The sequence below is a fragment of the Abramis brama genome (genome assembly GCF_963993115.1).
Source record: "Abramis brama genome assembly, chromosome: 25".
NCBI classification, from domain to species: Eukaryota; Metazoa; Chordata; class Actinopteri; order Cypriniformes; family Leuciscidae; genus Abramis; species Abramis brama.
In genome coordinates, this window is record NC_139987.1 from 15,138,659 (window position 1) to 15,158,015 (window position 19,357).

Sequence of the window (19,357 nt, forward strand, 5' to 3'; positions counted from 1 at the left end):
GCTATGCCATTTCAAGAGTGTTCAGAATGGTTAAAAAAGTTGCTATGCCATTTCAAGAGTGTTCAGAATGGTTAAAAAGCTGCTATGCCATTTCAAGAGTGTTCAGAATGGTTATTAAGTTGCTATGCCATTTCAAGAGTGTTCAGAATGGTTATTAAGTTGCTATGCCGTTTCAAGAGTGTTCAGAATGGTTATTAAGTTGCTATGCCGTTTCAAGAGTGTTCAGAATGGTTATTAAGTTGCTATGTCATTTCAAGAGTGTTCAGAATGGTTAACAAGTTGCTATGTCATTTCAAGAGTGTTCAGAATGGTTAACAAGTTGCTATGTCATTTCAAGAGTGTTCAGAATGGTTAACAAGTTGCTATGTCATTTCAAGAGTGCTCAGAATGGTTAAAAAGTTGCTATGCCATTTCAAGAGTGTTCAGAATTGTTAACAAGTTGCTATGCCATTTCAAGAGTGCTCAGAATGCTTAAAAAGTTGTGATGCCATTTCAAGAGTGTTCAGAATGGTTAAAAAGTTATGATGCCATTTCAATTGTGTTCAGAATGGCTAAAAAGTTGCGATGCCATTTCAAGAGTGTTCAGAATGGCTGTTGCCATTTCTAAGGTGTTCTAAACAAGTTGCTACATCATTGCTACCATGTTCTGAATGGTTGGCTAACACATTGCTATGCCATATGGTGGTCTGAATGGTTGATAGCATGTTGCTATGCCATTTCTAGGATGTTCTGAATGGTTATCACGTTGCTATGGCATTGCTACATTGTTTGAATGGTTGTCAACACATTGCTATGTGGTTGCCTTAATGTAAGTCTATGCAATTGTTTTGCTTCGAAAACGAATAGCACACCTCTCCCCAACAAATAGCACAAACGGTGCAGGACGACTTCTGTGTTGTTTTGAACAAGTGTTTGATCAATTCGTGAAATAAAAAGACATAAGATTGTGGGATTCTTTGACACCAGGTTCCAGAACAGTTGATTGCGTTTACAAGTGGATGAGGCTATTGTGGTTAAACTCCTCTCAGTCATTATCACAGTTGCCATGGCGACAGGTCACCTATTGGTTGCAGATTAATCAGAGGGATAAACCATGTGATAGGTTTCCTTGGTAATGCCTGTAAATGATAGGCAAAAAGCCACCACCTCTTCCTGGAGTAATATGGGATTGTGCTATATGTGAAATTTCATTCATTCACGAGTTGCATGCCGAGTTTGTTTAAATCCCTAACCATACGTATTAGTACTAGCAGTGATGCTTGTTTAACCAAATGCCTCTAATAATATTCAATAGAAGTTCTGAGAAAAGGAGAACAAGAAACAGGCATCATGTGAAACATGGGGGTGTGGTTGTGGATTGAATGCAGGAGAGAAAAGAGGAATAAAAAGAGTGCTGAAATAAAAGATAGCAAGAGACTAAGCAGGTCAAATGAAAAGGTGAGAGAGGAGGCATAAATGTGATATGACCCACCTGACTGCTCTTACCATTGTTGAGTGGAACATTTCTGCAAACTTCTCACAGCCTTCATCACACGGGCCCGTCCCTGACAACAAGGCACACGGCAGCCCGGGCCGTGAAGAACGCAGGGGCCTCCCCATCGTCATTCCCACACCCTACACCCTGTGAACACACGCACATGATCAATGACATTTTATGACTGTATACATGACTGCGCATAAAAAAGGAGTCGTGTGATTTAGGATTATTTCATCTGAAATCAAAAAGCATTGTTCCGTGGCATATCGAATTATGACAGCTTAAGTTCAGACGAGTTTTCTCCTCTCTCGAGCTGTTGTCATGCTGACATTAATAGGTCTGTTATTTAATCTGGACATCCTGCCTCACATCCTGTCTCTTCAACACAACTGGCTTTGATGGTGGCCGTCACTGCATTACTCACAAAGCAGTTGGCCCTAATCTCCTGGGCAGCTGTCCTATTCAATGCCACTCAGTAGGAGGTGTTTGGTTAGTGTGAGTGTGTGTTCCACCTGCCCCTTGGGTGGGGAGTGTGGAAAGCCCACTAATGTCTACAGGGGGTTTGCAGGGTGGCACAGGAACAGATGAGCTCTGCAGGAGAGGAGAGCTCCACTTTCCCTGATAAACCGCCTCCAACATGGATGGATGGGTGTAGTGTGAGCGCGTGTTGAAGCAAGTAACCCTTGCCCTGAGAACTCTCACCTTTGAACAGACAGGAACACGTGTTTGTGTGTGTATATGTGGCATGAGTTCTGCCCCCTTCACCGTAGAAAGCCCTGAGGGTGAAAACACACACACAATAATGTGTAGTTAATGTCTCTCCTGCCAATGACAGTGCTAAAAACAAGAGTTATGACATCGTCAGTCTCCTGAGACTGGGCGCAGCCTGGCAGACAGTCTGGCACTGCCAGGTGTTTTGAGACCCATATTGCCTTCACTCTCGGTTTGCTTTACACAAATGAATCTAACACAGGTTAGGCACAGACTCAGAATAAAAAATAAAAAAAAGATTTTGGATGGGCATAAAATAAATCCATTTAGGAAGCCCAACAAACACAGGCTTTTGAACTTGTCTGAATGCATTTAAAAGTAATTTGAAACTATAATATTAACATCTACATTATTCTTTGTATTAAAGGACAACTCCAGTGAAAAATGAACCTAGTATGAACCTAGTTGAGACTGTTTTCCAAGATGGATCCTGTCTGTAAACGCGTAATGTACTGTCTTTATAAAGTATCTTCTTATTAAACTGTCTGTACACTTACAAAGTTCTCAATGCTTCGGTTTGCATGTAGGGAGCCTCATTATGCTACTGTGTTAGTGTGAGGCTATTTTGAGCCTTGTTAGTGGTATTAACTAGCGATTTCCTTTTACTTACTCTGTGCCCCATATACTAGTGTTATGAGCTAATCTGTTTTTAAAGATAAAACTCTTTACATTCGTCATTTTCATGAAAACGCATCACAGGGAAAGATCGACTCGGTAACCATGTGTTAATTACCCCTAGGTTCATTTTTCACCGGAGTTGTCCTTTAATCTCAATGAATTAATCAAATATGAATTTACGCTATTTATGTATTAATCTCAAAGTGTATCAAACTGTCAACTTCCGAAAGATTAAAAAAAGCCTTATTTAGTTGAAAAAGTCCATTTGTTACATTATTTCTTCATCTGTGGTGATCAAACAGGGAAACTGCTAATTGTACATTATGAACATACGTAATTGCACAATAAATGATTGTACAATTTCAAATGGTGGCTTTGAAATGTTATTACTGTTTAATTAACTATCATTTAATATTTGACAGCTCATGTAAAAAACTGCAACACAAATTTGAAAAAGTGTTTGATACATATAATAAAATGTATATTTTATCAAAACCGATGTTGTGAGTTTGGGGCAGAACTGCATGTTTGTCTGACCAATGGCAGACATATGGAATGGAGTGTTTGAAACACAGTGTTTGTTACACAGAAATTGCATACTTCACCTTTAATGTTTTTTTTGGGGGGAGTCTATTATGCCACTTTGCCTTCATTAGACAGGGCTGTATAAAATAACAGAAAAGATGAGTGACATAAGCCTTTATAGCGTATATAGCGCAGGTCGAACTCAACCCTACATCCCCACAAGCCAGGGGCGCCGCCATCAATTTTGGGCCCTATGAAAGAATATGAGGTTGAGCCCCCTACCGCACCCATTCCGTTAATAAAATCGATCTCTGGGGCCCCCAAAAGTGCCTGGGCCCTTAGAATCATCCTAACTTTTACCCACTTAGCGGCGCCCCTGCCACAAGCACTATAGTTGCAGCAGGCATATGTGCCAAATGCTACACCCTGACAAGCACAACATTTTGTACAATGCAATATGATATTTATTTTTCACAGAGATTTCTACAAGAGCAGCACATTATGAATCATTAACAATGAGTGTACTACAAAATCATAAACACTGAATGCGGCAAAACATATTTACTGTGTGGAACAAACATCCTGATGGTCTCTCCTTATCTATATCTATATATCTCTATATCTGAAACTAGCAATTTCTATGAATTCATGATTGGTTAGAGATTTACATACATACAGCTCATGATACAATGCTTTGGAATATTATCCTCATCACTGCTCCTTTTGCATGTTTTAAAGTTGTTAAACAGTTCTGAAGAAAGTCTATTTTGCACATGACCTGTTGATAGACATGAAATGATAATGACGTCACAGATAATCGAGTGCACTTCTCATTTCTGAGTGGAAAAATAGCTCAAGAGCATCATTTACTGGAGGCTTCTCAGCATTTCTTCTAACATTTGCAAACAAAGTGCCGTTTTTCTCTGTAATCAAAACTTCCCCAAAATTTTCTAAGAAAGCAACACATGCCTTTGGACTGAAGACAGACCTACGTGGGGTTACAATCAGCCAATCAGTGATTCCCGCATACTAGGCTTATTATCTGCACGCTAGGGCAAGGTTAAGAACTTGGGGTGCTAAAGATCATAATCTTTCTCCAATTATTTCAAACAAGTAAGATTGTTTTGGGGACACCTGATGGTCTTAATTTTAGATTTAAAAATGTAGATTTCTAATATAAAGATGAAATGATAACAGGACAACCTAGGACAATAAGACAAAAGTCACAACAGTGAATACAATGTACGCAAACACTGCATACGTACATAATGAGGTGAGTGGCAGGAAGATGGTAAGAACATTTCTAGATCAGTCTGTACCATCTTTGCCTTGTCAATAGAATCACTTCCTCATGGGGCCGCGCGTATGCGGGTGTGATTGGAGGAGCGTGTTTAAAGGAACAGGTTGTACTACTCATAGTAAAAAAAATGCTAAACCACATGTCTGGTGTGAGAAGTGTGAAACCACTAGTAAGCAGCAGCAGCAGCAGCAGCAGGGAAATTCGCAAACATTGACAGGTTCTTTCCCCACCACACACACTTATCATTCAGAAAAAAATAGACCTCAATGAAATAAGACCTTAGTATTAATAGCGTTAAACTGGGCCATGAATCACAAGCAGGCCCAGACAGAATCTGCAGCCTTTTTTGGCTGTTCTTTCGAATCTGCTGAATTCATTTTAGCATGTTAAAAAAGCTCATTGGTAGCTAAACGCATTCTCGAACCAGCCAAAATATAACTGTGGTCCAAAAGTCTGAGATTAGTCAACATATGGAATTGTGGGGTTTCTGACAAATTCAAAACGAGGAAACTTTATGACCTAAAATATCAGAGATATAAGAAATATCACACTATGTTTAAGTCACTAATAATGTGGCAAACTTGAGGCATTGACCATATGATTTCCTTGCCTCCAGGCAGCTGTGTGACTCTTCTGCTGTCCAGATCTGGTTTGGTGGTGAGTTACACTCATGAGCAGGTAGCATCGCATGGGCTAGGTGACGACACTGCAAGACAAAAAGAGGGAAAGTAAGGTTCTGGATAGGCATTAACAAATATGCCTACATGATTTTTCATATTAAAAAGACTATACCAAAAAAAAAAAAAAAAAAAAAAAAAATTGTCATAATTTAATTATTTGGTTCCAAACCTGTATGACTTTCTTTCTTCTGTGGAACATTAAAAGAGAATCAGAATGTTTGAGCTGTTATCTTCCACACTGTGAAAGTGAATGGGAATCAGGGGCTGTGAAGCTACAGAGCATTTCAAGTCTGATGACGCCGAAGAAGTTTTTATATTTATATTTTATTTTTAAAAAAAGTCAGAATCTTGCTCTGAAAATCTTGCCTGACAGTTGTGGTCACCATTCACTTTCATTGTACGAAAAAGAGAAGTTTGGACTTTCTGCAATAAATAACTTCTTTTGTGTTTCACATGAAAAAGAGTCACATGGGTTTCCAAAGACACAATGGTAGAATTTTCATTTTGGGTGAACCGGTCCCTAGGTAAATCATTTGAATATTAATATTAACATTATATATAAAAAAATGTAATATGCAATTTTTTTTTACACTTTTTATCTCACCACTAAGCACAACAGTGGTTAAAAAGATCAGTTTTAAACAGTTAAACACACACGTTTTATTTTATTTTTTTAGAATTCTAATATTTTTATATATATGTTGGCTTAATAAATGTTTTTAATGTTTATAATATTTAGTTCCAAAAAAATCTGAAAATGTACAATAATTGAGTACTAAAGTATACAATACTTTCCTTACATCACAAATACATTATCATTATGATTTTGTTTTGTTTTTTATGTTTTTGTTTTTACAAATGAATGTTTGATAACCACAGTGATGAGGGTCTATATGAGTCCTCCCCGCTTTATGGCTTAGCCTACTTGTCACATTACAATAAAATAGCATGTTTGGTGATGCCACACCAACTTTTCACACTAAAGTTTTTTAAATAGTATACTATTATATATGAATGAATGAATGAGGCATTTATATAGCGCTTTCATATCATATCATGCATTTCAGGGGATCTCCCCTCAACCACCACCAGTGTGCAGCATCCATATATATATATATATACACATGTATGTGTTTCATATTTTCTATCTATTTCTTCTCCAAATATGTCAGCCTTTAAATGAAACAACAACATAGTATTTAATTCAGAAATTAAAAACATATCAGACCATTGAGGTGGTGTAATGCTGCAATGTTTCGCACAAATTGCATTTGAATAACTTTTTAGATCGAGACAAAAATGAGCGTCACATCATTAACCCTAGTAACACATGAGTGGGAGACAGAGATGGAGGGAGGTGATAATTGGAAACCCAGGGGGGCAGAAACGAGCCCCGGATCAAAGGAGGAAAAGAAACTCTGGGGAAGAAACGGCCGTTATAAGGGTGAGTGTCCTGCACCTGTGCCAAAAAGCCACAGAAGCATGAATGAGCATCAGAGAATTTTCCGTTATACACACACACAACAAAAGCACAGAAACACACACATTCACTGCTTCTCTGTAATCCATTCATATCACAAATACAGAAATGACGTGTCACCAGCCAACTGTGGCTCCATGTAAGGTATGCATGGTGAGAGTGGGAGAGATGATGCAGAGTGACCCTGTGACCTTAATTAGAAGCTCTCATTACCCTACCTAGTTCCCTAAGTTGTGAATCCAGGCACTAGCAATGGCCTTTACTGTCAACGCTGGGACACTGGTACCTCAATCATCTGCAACACAGTGCACCTTTGTCGACATTAAACAAATTTTAAAAATGCAATTTCATTACATACACAAACTAATAAAGCATAAAGCATGTTAATCTTCTAACAATCTTATTTCTGCATAATACCTCAAAGATTTTTTTCCTTTTCATGCACATTATATTTTCAAGACACAACTGAATGATTACTACATTTACACACAGGGTATTTTTATGGTACTTCGAGGGAGGATGGTACTTTTATGATACTATCAAACTGGAACTGATAACCAACAAAGGGGTTCCCTGAAGGGGAAAAAATGACAAAAAATGACTTTTTACATATTTTTATTTTATTTTACATAATGTCATTTACAAAATATGACGTGCAAACTGAAGATATTATTGATATGTAATGTAGGCCTAATAACTAGTTTTTACATAACCTAGTTTTTATGAGGAAGAAAACATATGAGCATAGTTTTCTGAAAATTGTTCAATTGTTTTCAGACACTCTGTCAACCAATTAAATTAAAACAATTTCCAGATAATATTTTAGCAATTTGCAATTATTTAATTTCGGCAATGATGATTTTATTTTATTTTCTTTACAATATCACAGTATTTATTTTTCCATACAGTAGTTATAAATGGGTTTTATGCTCTAATATATGGTACAGAGAAGACGTAAAAGAGTTACAGAGACGATTCAATTCTCGTCTGATATTATTATTACTTTTACATGAGCACAGCTGCAGTTGGCCATGTTTGTTTTGATTCTGCCGTGTTTTTTCCCTTAAAGGAGTCAGAAAAAAAATCTGAATGACTTAGCACATGAAGGAAAGAACGGAATTCTGATGATAAATCCTGAGCTTGTTTCAACACATCTTTACACACACACACACACGCACAGCTGATGACCAACATCCAGCCTGTCTCGACAAATCGCGAAGAGCACAATATTTGGATTGACGACGATACATTCTCCGACACAGGACTCACATGGAACTTCAGCACGGCTCAACGCCATTGGCCTTTTTATTGTGTAAACATGGCTCTTTCAGGTAGTTTGTTTAGGACTGATTGGTTATTTAGCAGGGTGTAAGAGAGGAGTGCTCGCTGACGCACATTCTACAAACAAGCCAGAGGAGGATTATGCAATTGAATGCTGAAAAGGCCTTTTGCAACAGGGCGGGGATCTGACTTCCGGTACAAAGTAGGGCAAAACCATCAAGACTAACCCAGGACAGAGAAACAGATCCTTTAATAATGGCATTAACACCGGCGGGCATATTCCTTTCGAGTCAGGAATGCTTCTTGGAGTCTGAATCATCTGAGAAATCATACCAAACTGTCACTTGTTTTCCAGGGTTTTCACATAGGCCTTAATGAGTCAGAGTATTCCTGATGTTGAGCAAAGGCGAGAGCTTCCTCAAATCTAATCAGTTTGTGAGCATTACACAACAACGCGAGTGATTCTGAGGTTCAGTTTCCACCTTAGAGAGGATTTGTCGCAACGGCCCATTACGCCAAATGAAAGGAAGATGTTGTAACTGCTTAACAATGAAGATTTCACTTTTTAAAACTGTGATAATTAGAGAAAAAGAAACAGATGTAGTTAAACCTAAATGCAAAATGCACAGAATGACTTTCGCTTATAGGCCCTGTAAATGTGAGACAGCTCCAAAAAAATATTTATGTGAGAAATTATGAGCATTTCTGACTGTATTGCGTGCATTAGAAGTGTTCACCTCTGACCTGGTGTTCTTTTCAACTTCACGTTCAGAGGTCTCATTGTCTTCATCTGTGTGTAGAAATAATATAGTGGGGAGATGAACAAATAGAGCAGAACATGTGTTAAATGCAAGTCTTAACTTTTCAGAGTCGTGAATAGAAGATAGGTGTGTTTACTTGAATGCATAAACTGAAGTTATAATAATTCATGTCCTTACTCTGTATACATCCTTAAAGATTAGGTGCTCTCAGTGTTTGAAGGTAGTTGATGAAAAACAAAAAATTGAAGTTTAAATTGATATACAGTGGGTTCTAAAGAGACCACAATAATCTTAAATAAATAAATGGTTTTAAAAGTTTTAGAATTTTAAACGAAAAATGAAAGTGATGCATTATTGCTAATCTGAGAAACTGTTTCTTTATTAAGCCCATCAGACTTTTATTAATGTTTATTTTTCAAAGGAATCTAAAACTAAGAAAAGGAAATATTTGATTATATATAAATTTACTGTATGATTACACTTCAGTACATTTGACACATCGAATTCTATTGATAACATGATCTTCAGGTAAAATAAAAAGGGAAAAACCAAATACTAAAACTTTTTTTTACCTTTTCACTCAAATTGTTATACTGGTCATTTAATTTGCAACACAAAAAAACAGAAGAATTTTCACTAATGGACTTTTGCACCCCACAAAATTAATATATTGCAGGTGCAGTAAATTGTCACCAATTATTTATTTATTTTTATAGCTTTTTACAGTCTGTGGAGTGACAAATGATATCAATTCTCTGAATTAATATATAACTGCATGCAATTATACAAGAGTTACATTAGAATTAAAAACAACAACAACTATGAAGTAAAGCAACACTGGAAAACGTATTACACAATTTTGGAAAAGTACATTTATCTTGATTATCAAGGAGATTTCAACTATATTTAGATTTAGAATATATACATTTTTAAACTAAGTTTTCTAAATAAAATGCATGTCTAAATAATTGTTCTTACCTTACAGGCAATAAAATCATTTTAAAATGTCATGTCATCTACCCTCGATATTCTGAGTCTGGTGTAAATCTAAGTTTTGCAGCAGCCATGTTGGAGTTATACAATACATTTATAAGTAACAGATTAAATTGGACTGCAGAAATTGAGAACCAGGCACTTGGCTCTTAATCTGAGTGGGAGTTCGCAATCGTCTAGCAATAACAAGACAAGAGTAGGGGATGAGTGGAGAAAAGGGGAGTGAATGTGAGAAGATGCGAGGAAAACAAAGAGACAAGAGGGGCGTTGGGATAACGGCCTCCACACAGGGAGTCGTTTACCCTCCCTGACGTTCCACAGGGGGAAAAATAGTTGAATTATGTCAGCAACTGTAAAGACTATAAAATGGCCTAATACTTGTATTTTATTCCACAATAGCCCATCTGCACCAAACACCGGTCCAGAAGTCTAAGCCATGGGATAATGGAAAGAAAATAGCGGACATTCTTGTGGCGGCCCACAGAAACCCAGGCCGTGCAATAAAGACAGGCGAGATCACTAGTAAAGTGTACACGTTCAAACAGGGGAAAGATGCAGCCAACTCTGCCACATGGGAGGGAAGGACGTGGGGTCTGGCAGCCCTCCCTTATGATCTGTGAACTGCTCTCGAACTGCTGGCCTCAACTGATGTGGAGCTATGAAAAATGAAAGTGATGCATTATTGCTAATCTGAGAAACAGTTTCTTTATTAAGCCCATCAGACTTTTATTAATGTTTATTTTTCAAAGGAAACCGGAGAAAAACCAAGCCTGACCACGTGCAATTTGTAGCACATAATAAGAAAAACAAACATAGGATAACTTATCATACCTTTTTTATACAAGTGAAAATGTAATGTAAATGAAAACGTGAATATATAAGATTTGTGTATTTGAATTGCATACAAATGTTCAGCTGTTTTGGATTACACTGTTAACATAGTTAACAAACTAATGGACTTGTGATGCATATTTGTCAGAAAACGGGGAGGATTTCTGTAATACTACTCATAAACAATGTTTTATAAATACACACTAACCAGATTTATATTTTTCCTCAATAAATCCAATTTGTTGAAAAAATCATACATTCTCACTAACTGAATATTGCTTGTTCCACAGCTAGCCGTATTTAAAAACATTCACACTTATAAACTGAATAAATTTAATTGTTTTCTCAGTTAATAGGTTTCTGATGAATCAAAGCAACTGAATAAATGCACTTTGAAAATATGATTTTATGATTCAAGTAAAATTAAATAGATGCAAATCGTTAATAATAAACTAAGCCATGTTTTTTTTTTTTTTACAAAATCTTACCAGTTTCTAACCCGTTTCATTTATGTATGACTGACAATTGACAAATATTCTCACATTAAGTTTATTAAAACTGTGTCATTTTTTATTTATTACTTATTACATATTTACTAAAACTGAAGCAACCTGCTGTTTTCAAAGTAGATTGTTCTACCATCTAAAACATGGATTAGGTTGATAATATAATAATATAACATTAGACAATACACAACTGACAAAACTTAAAACAGTCTGCGTGTTCACATTTTGTTTTACTTCAGTGGAAAATGTATTGATTACTTGACTTTAAATTCTCTCTCTCTCTCTACACACTAAAAGAATGCAAAGTTAAGGTAAAAAAAAAACAAAAAAAAAAACTAAGGTCTATATCAAGCTTAGACAGTGAGGTCATCTGTGGCACCAACAAAGCTTCTGTGAAATTCATTATTACTTGATTTGTGTACGAAACATCATCCAAATCACGATGGGCTGCATGATCAATCGCTGATGACAGAGAATGTTCGGATTGCAATCTGGACAGTGTATATGTGTGTGTTTCGGTGACTATGAGACAACGTCCCCCGGGTTGAAATAATGTGTGGTTGGGTGTGTGTGTGCATGTGTGGGGGTTAGTCCATGATTTATCAATGTGGGATTTTCAACCACATGAGCTCATTCTATTTCCTCCACCCACTGCAATGCCACCGGAACACACACACGCGCTGTCCGGCCCAAGGACAATTAGGTGAGGCCGTCGACGAGACAGACCTCAAACAGTTCTTATGACTACACTTGGCATTAAAACAGACACAATGTGCATTGATTGACTGGTTACATTCACATTTGGTCTTTCATGCATCACAAGATTTCAAGACAATTAAAAGTCCAGCCATTTATGCCCTAATTTGTTTTGATCTGTCGGGAGGGAAGGGAGTGTCCTGCTCTAGAAGACATCAAGCGGCACAAACACCAACGCCTTTGTAATTCATAATTTATTGGCCTCATCATGAACAGAACAGAACTCTCCTATTCAGAACGGCACACAACCAGATTCTCTCGCTACTGGAGTATGTTCTTTCAAATATTTAGAGACAGTGGTCTGCAGGTGACATCAAAAATTGACAAATAACAGGAACTGCAACTGAAAAGTGAAGTCAATGTATAAAGGTATCATTAGTTAATGCATTATAATATCTAACATAAACAATGAGCAAGATTTAAAGCATTTATTAATCATGTCCCTAATAACTAATGTTATTAGATACAACTTTAAAAACATTAGTAAATGTTGAAATTAACATTAAGATTAATAAAGGCTGTAGAAGTATTGTTCATTGTTAGTTCGTGATAACTCATTTAGTTAAGTAATGTTCACAAATGAAACCTTAAATGTAAATTGTTACTGAATAATGTTTTAAAGGGATTCAGGATCTAAATAACCTAGAATTCAGATGATACGGATGATTCTAGCATATTTCTTACTAAACCCTCACCTTAAAATAAAACTAAAAAACATTATATATTTCTAGTGAGAGTTGCCAGTGTTTGGTGTCATTTAGGAAATCCCCTTCCAGATCCTATCACCTTTTATTAATCAAAAATGTTGTGCATTATCTTGTTCTAGATAATCAAAAGAGCTTTTCCTAATATGTTAATGCTATGCTAAGCTCATAAGCCTAGCTGAAAACACAAAAAAAAGAGAAATGTTTCATTTGAACATTTTTAGCTGTGTTAGTACAATGTGATATTTATGTCACAAAAATATAAAATATATTAAATAACATTTTTAAAAATTTAAATAAATACACTTTAAACTCCAATACATGCAAATGAGCAGCTACTTCCAACGGGATTGCGGACAGGGATTCGCCCCTAATTAATTTGCATACAGCAGCAGAAAAAGAACGCCTACTAGAAACCTACAATCTTGTACAACAGTTCAATTTACTCAAACATGCACATGCACAGACATAAACACAGGAGCTATTGACAAATTTCCCTTTGTTATATCAGCAGTAAGTCAGACGTGGGATGCGTGTCATGTCATGGTCCTTCTGGTGAATGAGAAAAAGAATCAATGAAAGTGCCTGTTTCATTCATCCCAAAAACAGTATAAAAGGAGCTTTTGTCTATGTTTAAGCACAAACAGAAAAACAAACAAAAACATTTAGTTAAAAATTGAGAGAAAAAGATGTTGGGATCTCGTGCCGAACATCAGCACTGCTTCACCTTTAACACAAAATCAGGCACGTCTGCACACATTTACACCTGTCACATCACCCATATGAATTGGCTGTTTCCTTTCGTGCGTCTAAAATGCGGTTTTACGGCCCTGAGCAGGTACAGATCTGACTCACAGCTCAAACCCACCCACAATCATGAATGACGCGCTCGGTTACAATGCCGTTGTGAGGCGATTGAGGGGACAGGGAGGGGTGAGGTATCGGAGTGTGTATTTGTGAGCACCTGGACAGTGGTGTTCACGTTTAGGACTGCAAGTGGATTTGGGATAGTTTAGTAAAGTACATGTCAGACACAAAAAGAATTTCCCAAAACAGTGAGATGGGCTTCAGAATCTGGATCATGGTAAATAGTGTGTGTCATTTTGTACTTACTAATATACTAAATATACTAATTGTGTGTGTGTGTGTGTGTACAGGTTTGGCTATACTAGCGACAATTGCAAAAGTGAAATGTTTTACTGGTCCTCACTAATAAAAAGTTTTGATTTAAATCTGATGTTTTGCACATTTCTGGGATTGGTATGTTTAGGGGTTGGGTTAGATGATAGAAAATATCATTTACTTGATATGAAAATCAATGTCTTCATTAATATAGTGAAACAAACATCAGTTTGTTTGTGTGTGTGTGTGTATATATATATATATATATATATATATATATGTATGTACGTGTGTGTGTGTGTGTGTGTGTGTGTGTGTGTATCCAGCCTAAACAAATTTATTTGAAAATATGCCCACAAGTTAGAAAACTCAAAAAAAAAAAAAAAAAAAAAAATTCAAAATGAAAAAATAAATAAAATCTTTTAATAAAATAAAAAGTTTTTTTTTCTTAATTTTAAAAATGCATTTTTTTTATTTAAAGTTTAGAGATTGGTTAAAATTTGTCATTTTAAACCAATTAAAATTCTTTTATGGCACATCCACATTAAGATAGCGAGAGAAATGTGTATCCGTGCAAGTTAATGAACAGTTAGACTAACAGTTAACAAACACAGTTTAAATGTTTTAACCGACCTGTTCATTTTTGTTCAAATGTATATTAATCATATGATTTATATTTTAATAATATTTCAATTTTAAGAATAAAATAAAATTGCACAAATGTAAAACTTTTTATCAGATAAACAACAAATCTGAGAATGAACACAAAACACAAAAAAGACACAAAAAGCACCAAACATAAAACACTGAAACACAGAAGAAACTAGTCTCCTAAAGTCTTTCTTTTTCATGTCAAAAACAAGATAAACATAGACAAGAAAAAAATCTTGATATTTTTATTGTCATAGTTTGTTACAGCTTCAGGGCACCAACTGCAGTTTTATTTAAGAGTCTTTTTAATTTGTGAACACTTAAACACATTTAGCACTTTCTATAGCCGGTGTAAAACTTTATATAGAGAAATGCAGTGTACTTCCCTTATTGATGGATGCCAGCTGCGTTATTTCAAATGGACTAATAGCCCTTTTCCTCACATCCTACAAAAAAAACAAAAAAACAAAATGTGTTTCAAAGCTGATTACGGCAAAATGACATTGTAGGAACACACTGGCTATGTGGAGGAAAACTGCCACACACACACACACACACACACACACACTCTTTTATGAGAGATTGCCTAAATGACGGCTTACATTCAAGTGAAAATGTTGAAATACAATGCAATGTTTTTATGGTCAAATTTGTTGATTTACAGTAAAGTGTGGTAATTTCCAAACTGACAATAAAAGTGCAATGACAACAGCCATTACTGACAACAATTTATTCACAAAAATCACTACTACTGTGTTTTTTGAACATGGTACCATGACAATGCCATGTTTACTGGACATGGTATTTCATAAAGTACCAAGGTGTCATGTAAACACATATGGAATGTGATATATATATATATTATCTGCTTATTTTATACTATTAGATTAGATTTAGATGTATATTTTTTTAACACACATCATGGACATGCGATTTACAGTACATCACAGTATATTTAACTTAAAGATGAGTTAATATCTCTAAAATAGAAAGTAGGAGGAAAGAAGAATGATATTTTACAACTTGAATAAAATGGTGGTCTGTAGACCAGTTCAAAGGTCCATAAAAGTGCCCGCTGGTTGAAGTTATAACAACTGACTTTCCTGCGAGGGGGTAGAGTACACGTGGTCCTGCCTCCCACCGAGAGACACAAAGGGAGATGTTGGGGTCGAACTGTGACTCACACGAGTCTCTGAGATGCAAGACAAAACACAAATCACGAGAACTTCATAAAGACCTTTATCACAGCGCTCGTTCAGTTAGTAACGGTCTTTAGCGGCTTCGAACGAGCTGGCGATGTGGGTCATCTGTCATTCATTAGAGACCAGTAAAAACTTACAGCTCCATAAATTTATATTGAACATTTTCATCACAGTTTTATGTATCCTTTCCATATTTCTGATGGACTGACAGGTCCATAAGGAAAGAGTGACTTCACAAGAGTGGGATTGAATTAACATCAGGTCCTCTTTAAATAATTATACCCTTCACCCTCTGCTGGACAACAGCGAGAACTAAATGTGTGTGTCCTTCATCACTAAATCAAAACTCGGCGGATCGAAGTTTTGGTCAGTGATGTTCAGAAAACGTAAAAATGGCTCAAAACAAATTTAGTTGTGAAAGTAAATGTGTTAAACGCGCTAAATGATAATATTTTATATTTTTGTAGTTTTTTTGTGAGATTATTTTCATAACATTTAAGCTAATTTTCCTCCTCATACTGAATACTGTGTAAAACACACTCCAAAATATCAGGAGTAAATAAGTTCAATTCAACTAATGCCACCATGATGTATACTTGTTTACAGTTGTACTTTACAATTGAAATAATATCTTTATCATTTTTTTGTACATTGCAGCAGATCTCAAACTTGTTTTGCGGATTTCTTTTAAAATATTCATTAAACAAAAAAAAATACACTAAAGATGAAAGAGTTCAGTGTGACCACAAAATGCATTAAGTCAAATTAAAATGTAAAATTATTATGAAAATGAATCTGCAATGTAAGCATCAAAGGTTTTTAACTGACATGAAAATAACTGATTCCGGTTTTATTTCTTTATGCAAAGTAGAATCTGGATGATCCAGATATTTCAGACAGTTTTCATAAGATTCACCTAGATATCAGAACCTGCACTAAAACTGTATTTACTTCCAGCAATGTATGTGTTCACGCTCAATAATTAACTACTATAGCATTCAAAAGTATAGAGAGAGATGACATATATACGCAGAGCGTATTATATGAATGGATCCGTGCATTTGCTCTGTCACAAAAGACAAACAGGAAAACATGACAACACCTTCACAGGCTAAAAAGAAAGAATTATTTTTCTAGAAAAGAGAAATCCATATGTTGAAAATTAAAAAATGCCCCCTTTAGGAGTTTCAGACCACGACAGGTAACAAGTCTATTCATTTCTTAAACACAATGTGGAGTAAAAACGTGTAGGTCTCAGATGGCATCTTAGTAACAGCAGGGCCAAAAACTCAGTGGTCTATGGTGCCATCTTCTGGACATTGTGTAGAGTTGAAGGAAAACACAAAACAAAATGAAGTTCTATTAGATAAGTCTGTTTTAAAATGTTCTATATCTTAAAGTCTAAATGTTTATTTTCAGCTTTTATATGTAATAAGTACATAACCAGTAACTAAAATATAAATAGTTTTTATGTTAAATGAATTTAGAGTGAATTAATTAACAGTATATGAACAAAATACGCATTCATTTTTATGCACAAACACATATATCTGTTCTATTATTACATGTACACAAAACTGATAATATTTGCCATAATCCACCATTATCCTTTTAAATTAGTGCTAGATTATAGCAATACTAATCTTAAAATAAGTAGAAACAATTTCAACCAATAAAAATCAAATGCCAGACAACAACAAACAAACAAACAAACAAATAAATAAATGTCCGAGAATAGTGTTGATATAATGAATATCCCTAATGTATATATATATATAACTCTAGCTTAAAAGAGTTAAAGAGTTAAAGTCTATGCATGACTAACTTAATTTATCAGTTCCTAGTAAACCTCAATGAATCCGAGGGGTCACTGGGTTCGTCTGTTACATAACCAACCACACGGTGTCGCTTCAGTTCTAGCAGATAACAAGAAACACAGCAACATGCCAAAGCGTAAAAAAAAAACAAGTCACTAAACCTTCTCATATTACATTTAGGACAGGAAAGTTCTTTTTCCAGAGGAAGTTTCTAGTACATTCTTTTCAGCACTTGAATCCAGAGACGGTGCCAACTGAAACAGCAACTGCGTAGCGCGCGTGTGACGCAGAGGGATATTCACAGTTAGTGAGCCCTCCCTAAAACCCACCAGATGTTTGAAGCATCTGTCTGTGGCCGTTCCAGCACCTGTATGTCAGACAGAAGCTTAACGTAAACATTTGTGCGATAGAAGATAAAAAAAAAAGCGGCGACGGAGCAAGGCGAAGGGAAAAACACAAGGTGTGAGTGAGAAGAGAAGAGAACAACAAGAAGAAGAAGACGACGACAGAGAGAGGGGCGTGTCGACAGCTAAACCGCGGGTCAACGGGTTCGTTCATTCCAACAGCCTCGTGAAATGACAACCGATCCTAAACACGATATGCCGTTCTGACAGACACACACACACACAACACACAACACGAAACTAAACATCACCCGTTATCGACTCTAATCAACACAGAGGCACACTTGCAGACCCCCAAGCATTGCTGTGAGACCATCACACGCACGTGGATTCACTTTCAGCCTGAACAACAACATTGCTTACAGGCGCATATGCAACACGGAAGCAATGTGTGGGTTACACAACCATTTGCACAAGAAAAACACCATTACACACGCCTTTAGGCAGTTGCAACCTGAAATACATGCATGCAGCAGCTCCTATAAAATAAAATAAAAACTATTATAAAACAAATTTGCACGGCACAGGCGTGTTGCAGGTGGTTCTTACCAGACGAAGAAGCTGTGCACGCTGGTTCCCAGTCCATCAGGACAGAAAACAAACTTTCTTCACTTCATATGTGAAGGGTACACTGACACATCTGAAGCAGGCAACTACATGTGGAAGAGAGAGTGAAAGACAAATGAGAACGGAGCAGAGAGGTACATACGATGGGAAGAGAAAGAGAAATGCGACACAGCAGGAAAGGGGAGAGGGAAATAGATAGAGAGAGTGAGAGAGAGAGAGAGAGGTAGGTAGGTAGAGAGAGAGAGAGAGAGAGAGAGAGGAGCACCTCAGTGTGAGTTCTCACTGTTGCAGAGAGGGGTGGTCGGAGCTGTAGGGTACCAGAGTTCAAAGCACTGAGAGAATAAGAGTGTTATTATGCTACAGCCAGCCAAGTCTTACACAACACCAACCAGGGGCAGCAAGTTCCTTCTGCCTATCTCTCCCTCCCTCCCTCGCTCGCTCGCTCGCTCATTCACCAACTCGCTCACAGATTCCCTATTCTTTCCATTTCATCTATTTCTGTTTCAGTTATGTGGTTGCTCTTTCCCTCAGCTTTTTCTTCATCACTTCCCAACAAAAATGAGATTTCTTTTAGATCTCTTTTTCTCTCTCCAGATTAAATACATTACAAATTGTGTATAGGGATGGTTTGACCAAAAAATGAAAATTCTGTCATCGTTTACTCCACCTCATACCCCTGTATGCATTTCTTTCTTTTGCAAAACACACAAAAATATATATTTTGAAGAGCACTTGGAACCAAACAACATCAGAGCCCATAGACTTTGATAGTAAACCAAAGAAAGACCCATGTTTCTCAAACCATCTTCATTTATGTTCCACAGAAAAAGAAAAACAGTTTTGGAACGACACGAGGAAGATGAGTAAATGATGACAGGATTTTCATTTTGCTTCTTAGATTTGTCTCTGGA

At 36.4% G+C, this 19,357-nt stretch overlaps 1 protein-coding gene across 6 annotated transcripts in view; it reads right to left on the reverse strand.

Moving 5' to 3' along the window:
• LOC311076832 (uncharacterized protein) overlaps nucleotides 1–18,835 on the reverse strand; it is a 57,457-nt gene extending 38,622 nt beyond the window's left edge. Inside the window, exons 1-6 of one of the 6 annotated variants that reach the window (XM_084105315.1) lie at nucleotides 18,712–18,835; nucleotides 18,429–18,532; nucleotides 8,870–8,922; nucleotides 5,286–5,397; nucleotides 2,180–2,253; nucleotides 1,472–1,621 (exon numbers count right to left, since the gene is read on the reverse strand). In XM_084105315.1, coding sequence (XP_083961441.1) covers nucleotides 1,529–1,621; nucleotides 2,180–2,253; nucleotides 5,286–5,397; nucleotides 8,870–8,922; nucleotides 18,429–18,465 — 369 coding nt within the window. In that variant the 5' untranslated portion in view covers nucleotides 18,466–18,532; nucleotides 18,712–18,835 and the 3' untranslated portion in view covers nucleotides 1,472–1,528. The other 5 variants (XM_084105314.1, XM_084105313.1, XM_084105318.1 and 2 more) reach the window with 5 other exon arrangements.
• Between the last annotated feature and the right edge of the window lie 522 nt (nucleotides 18,836–19,357).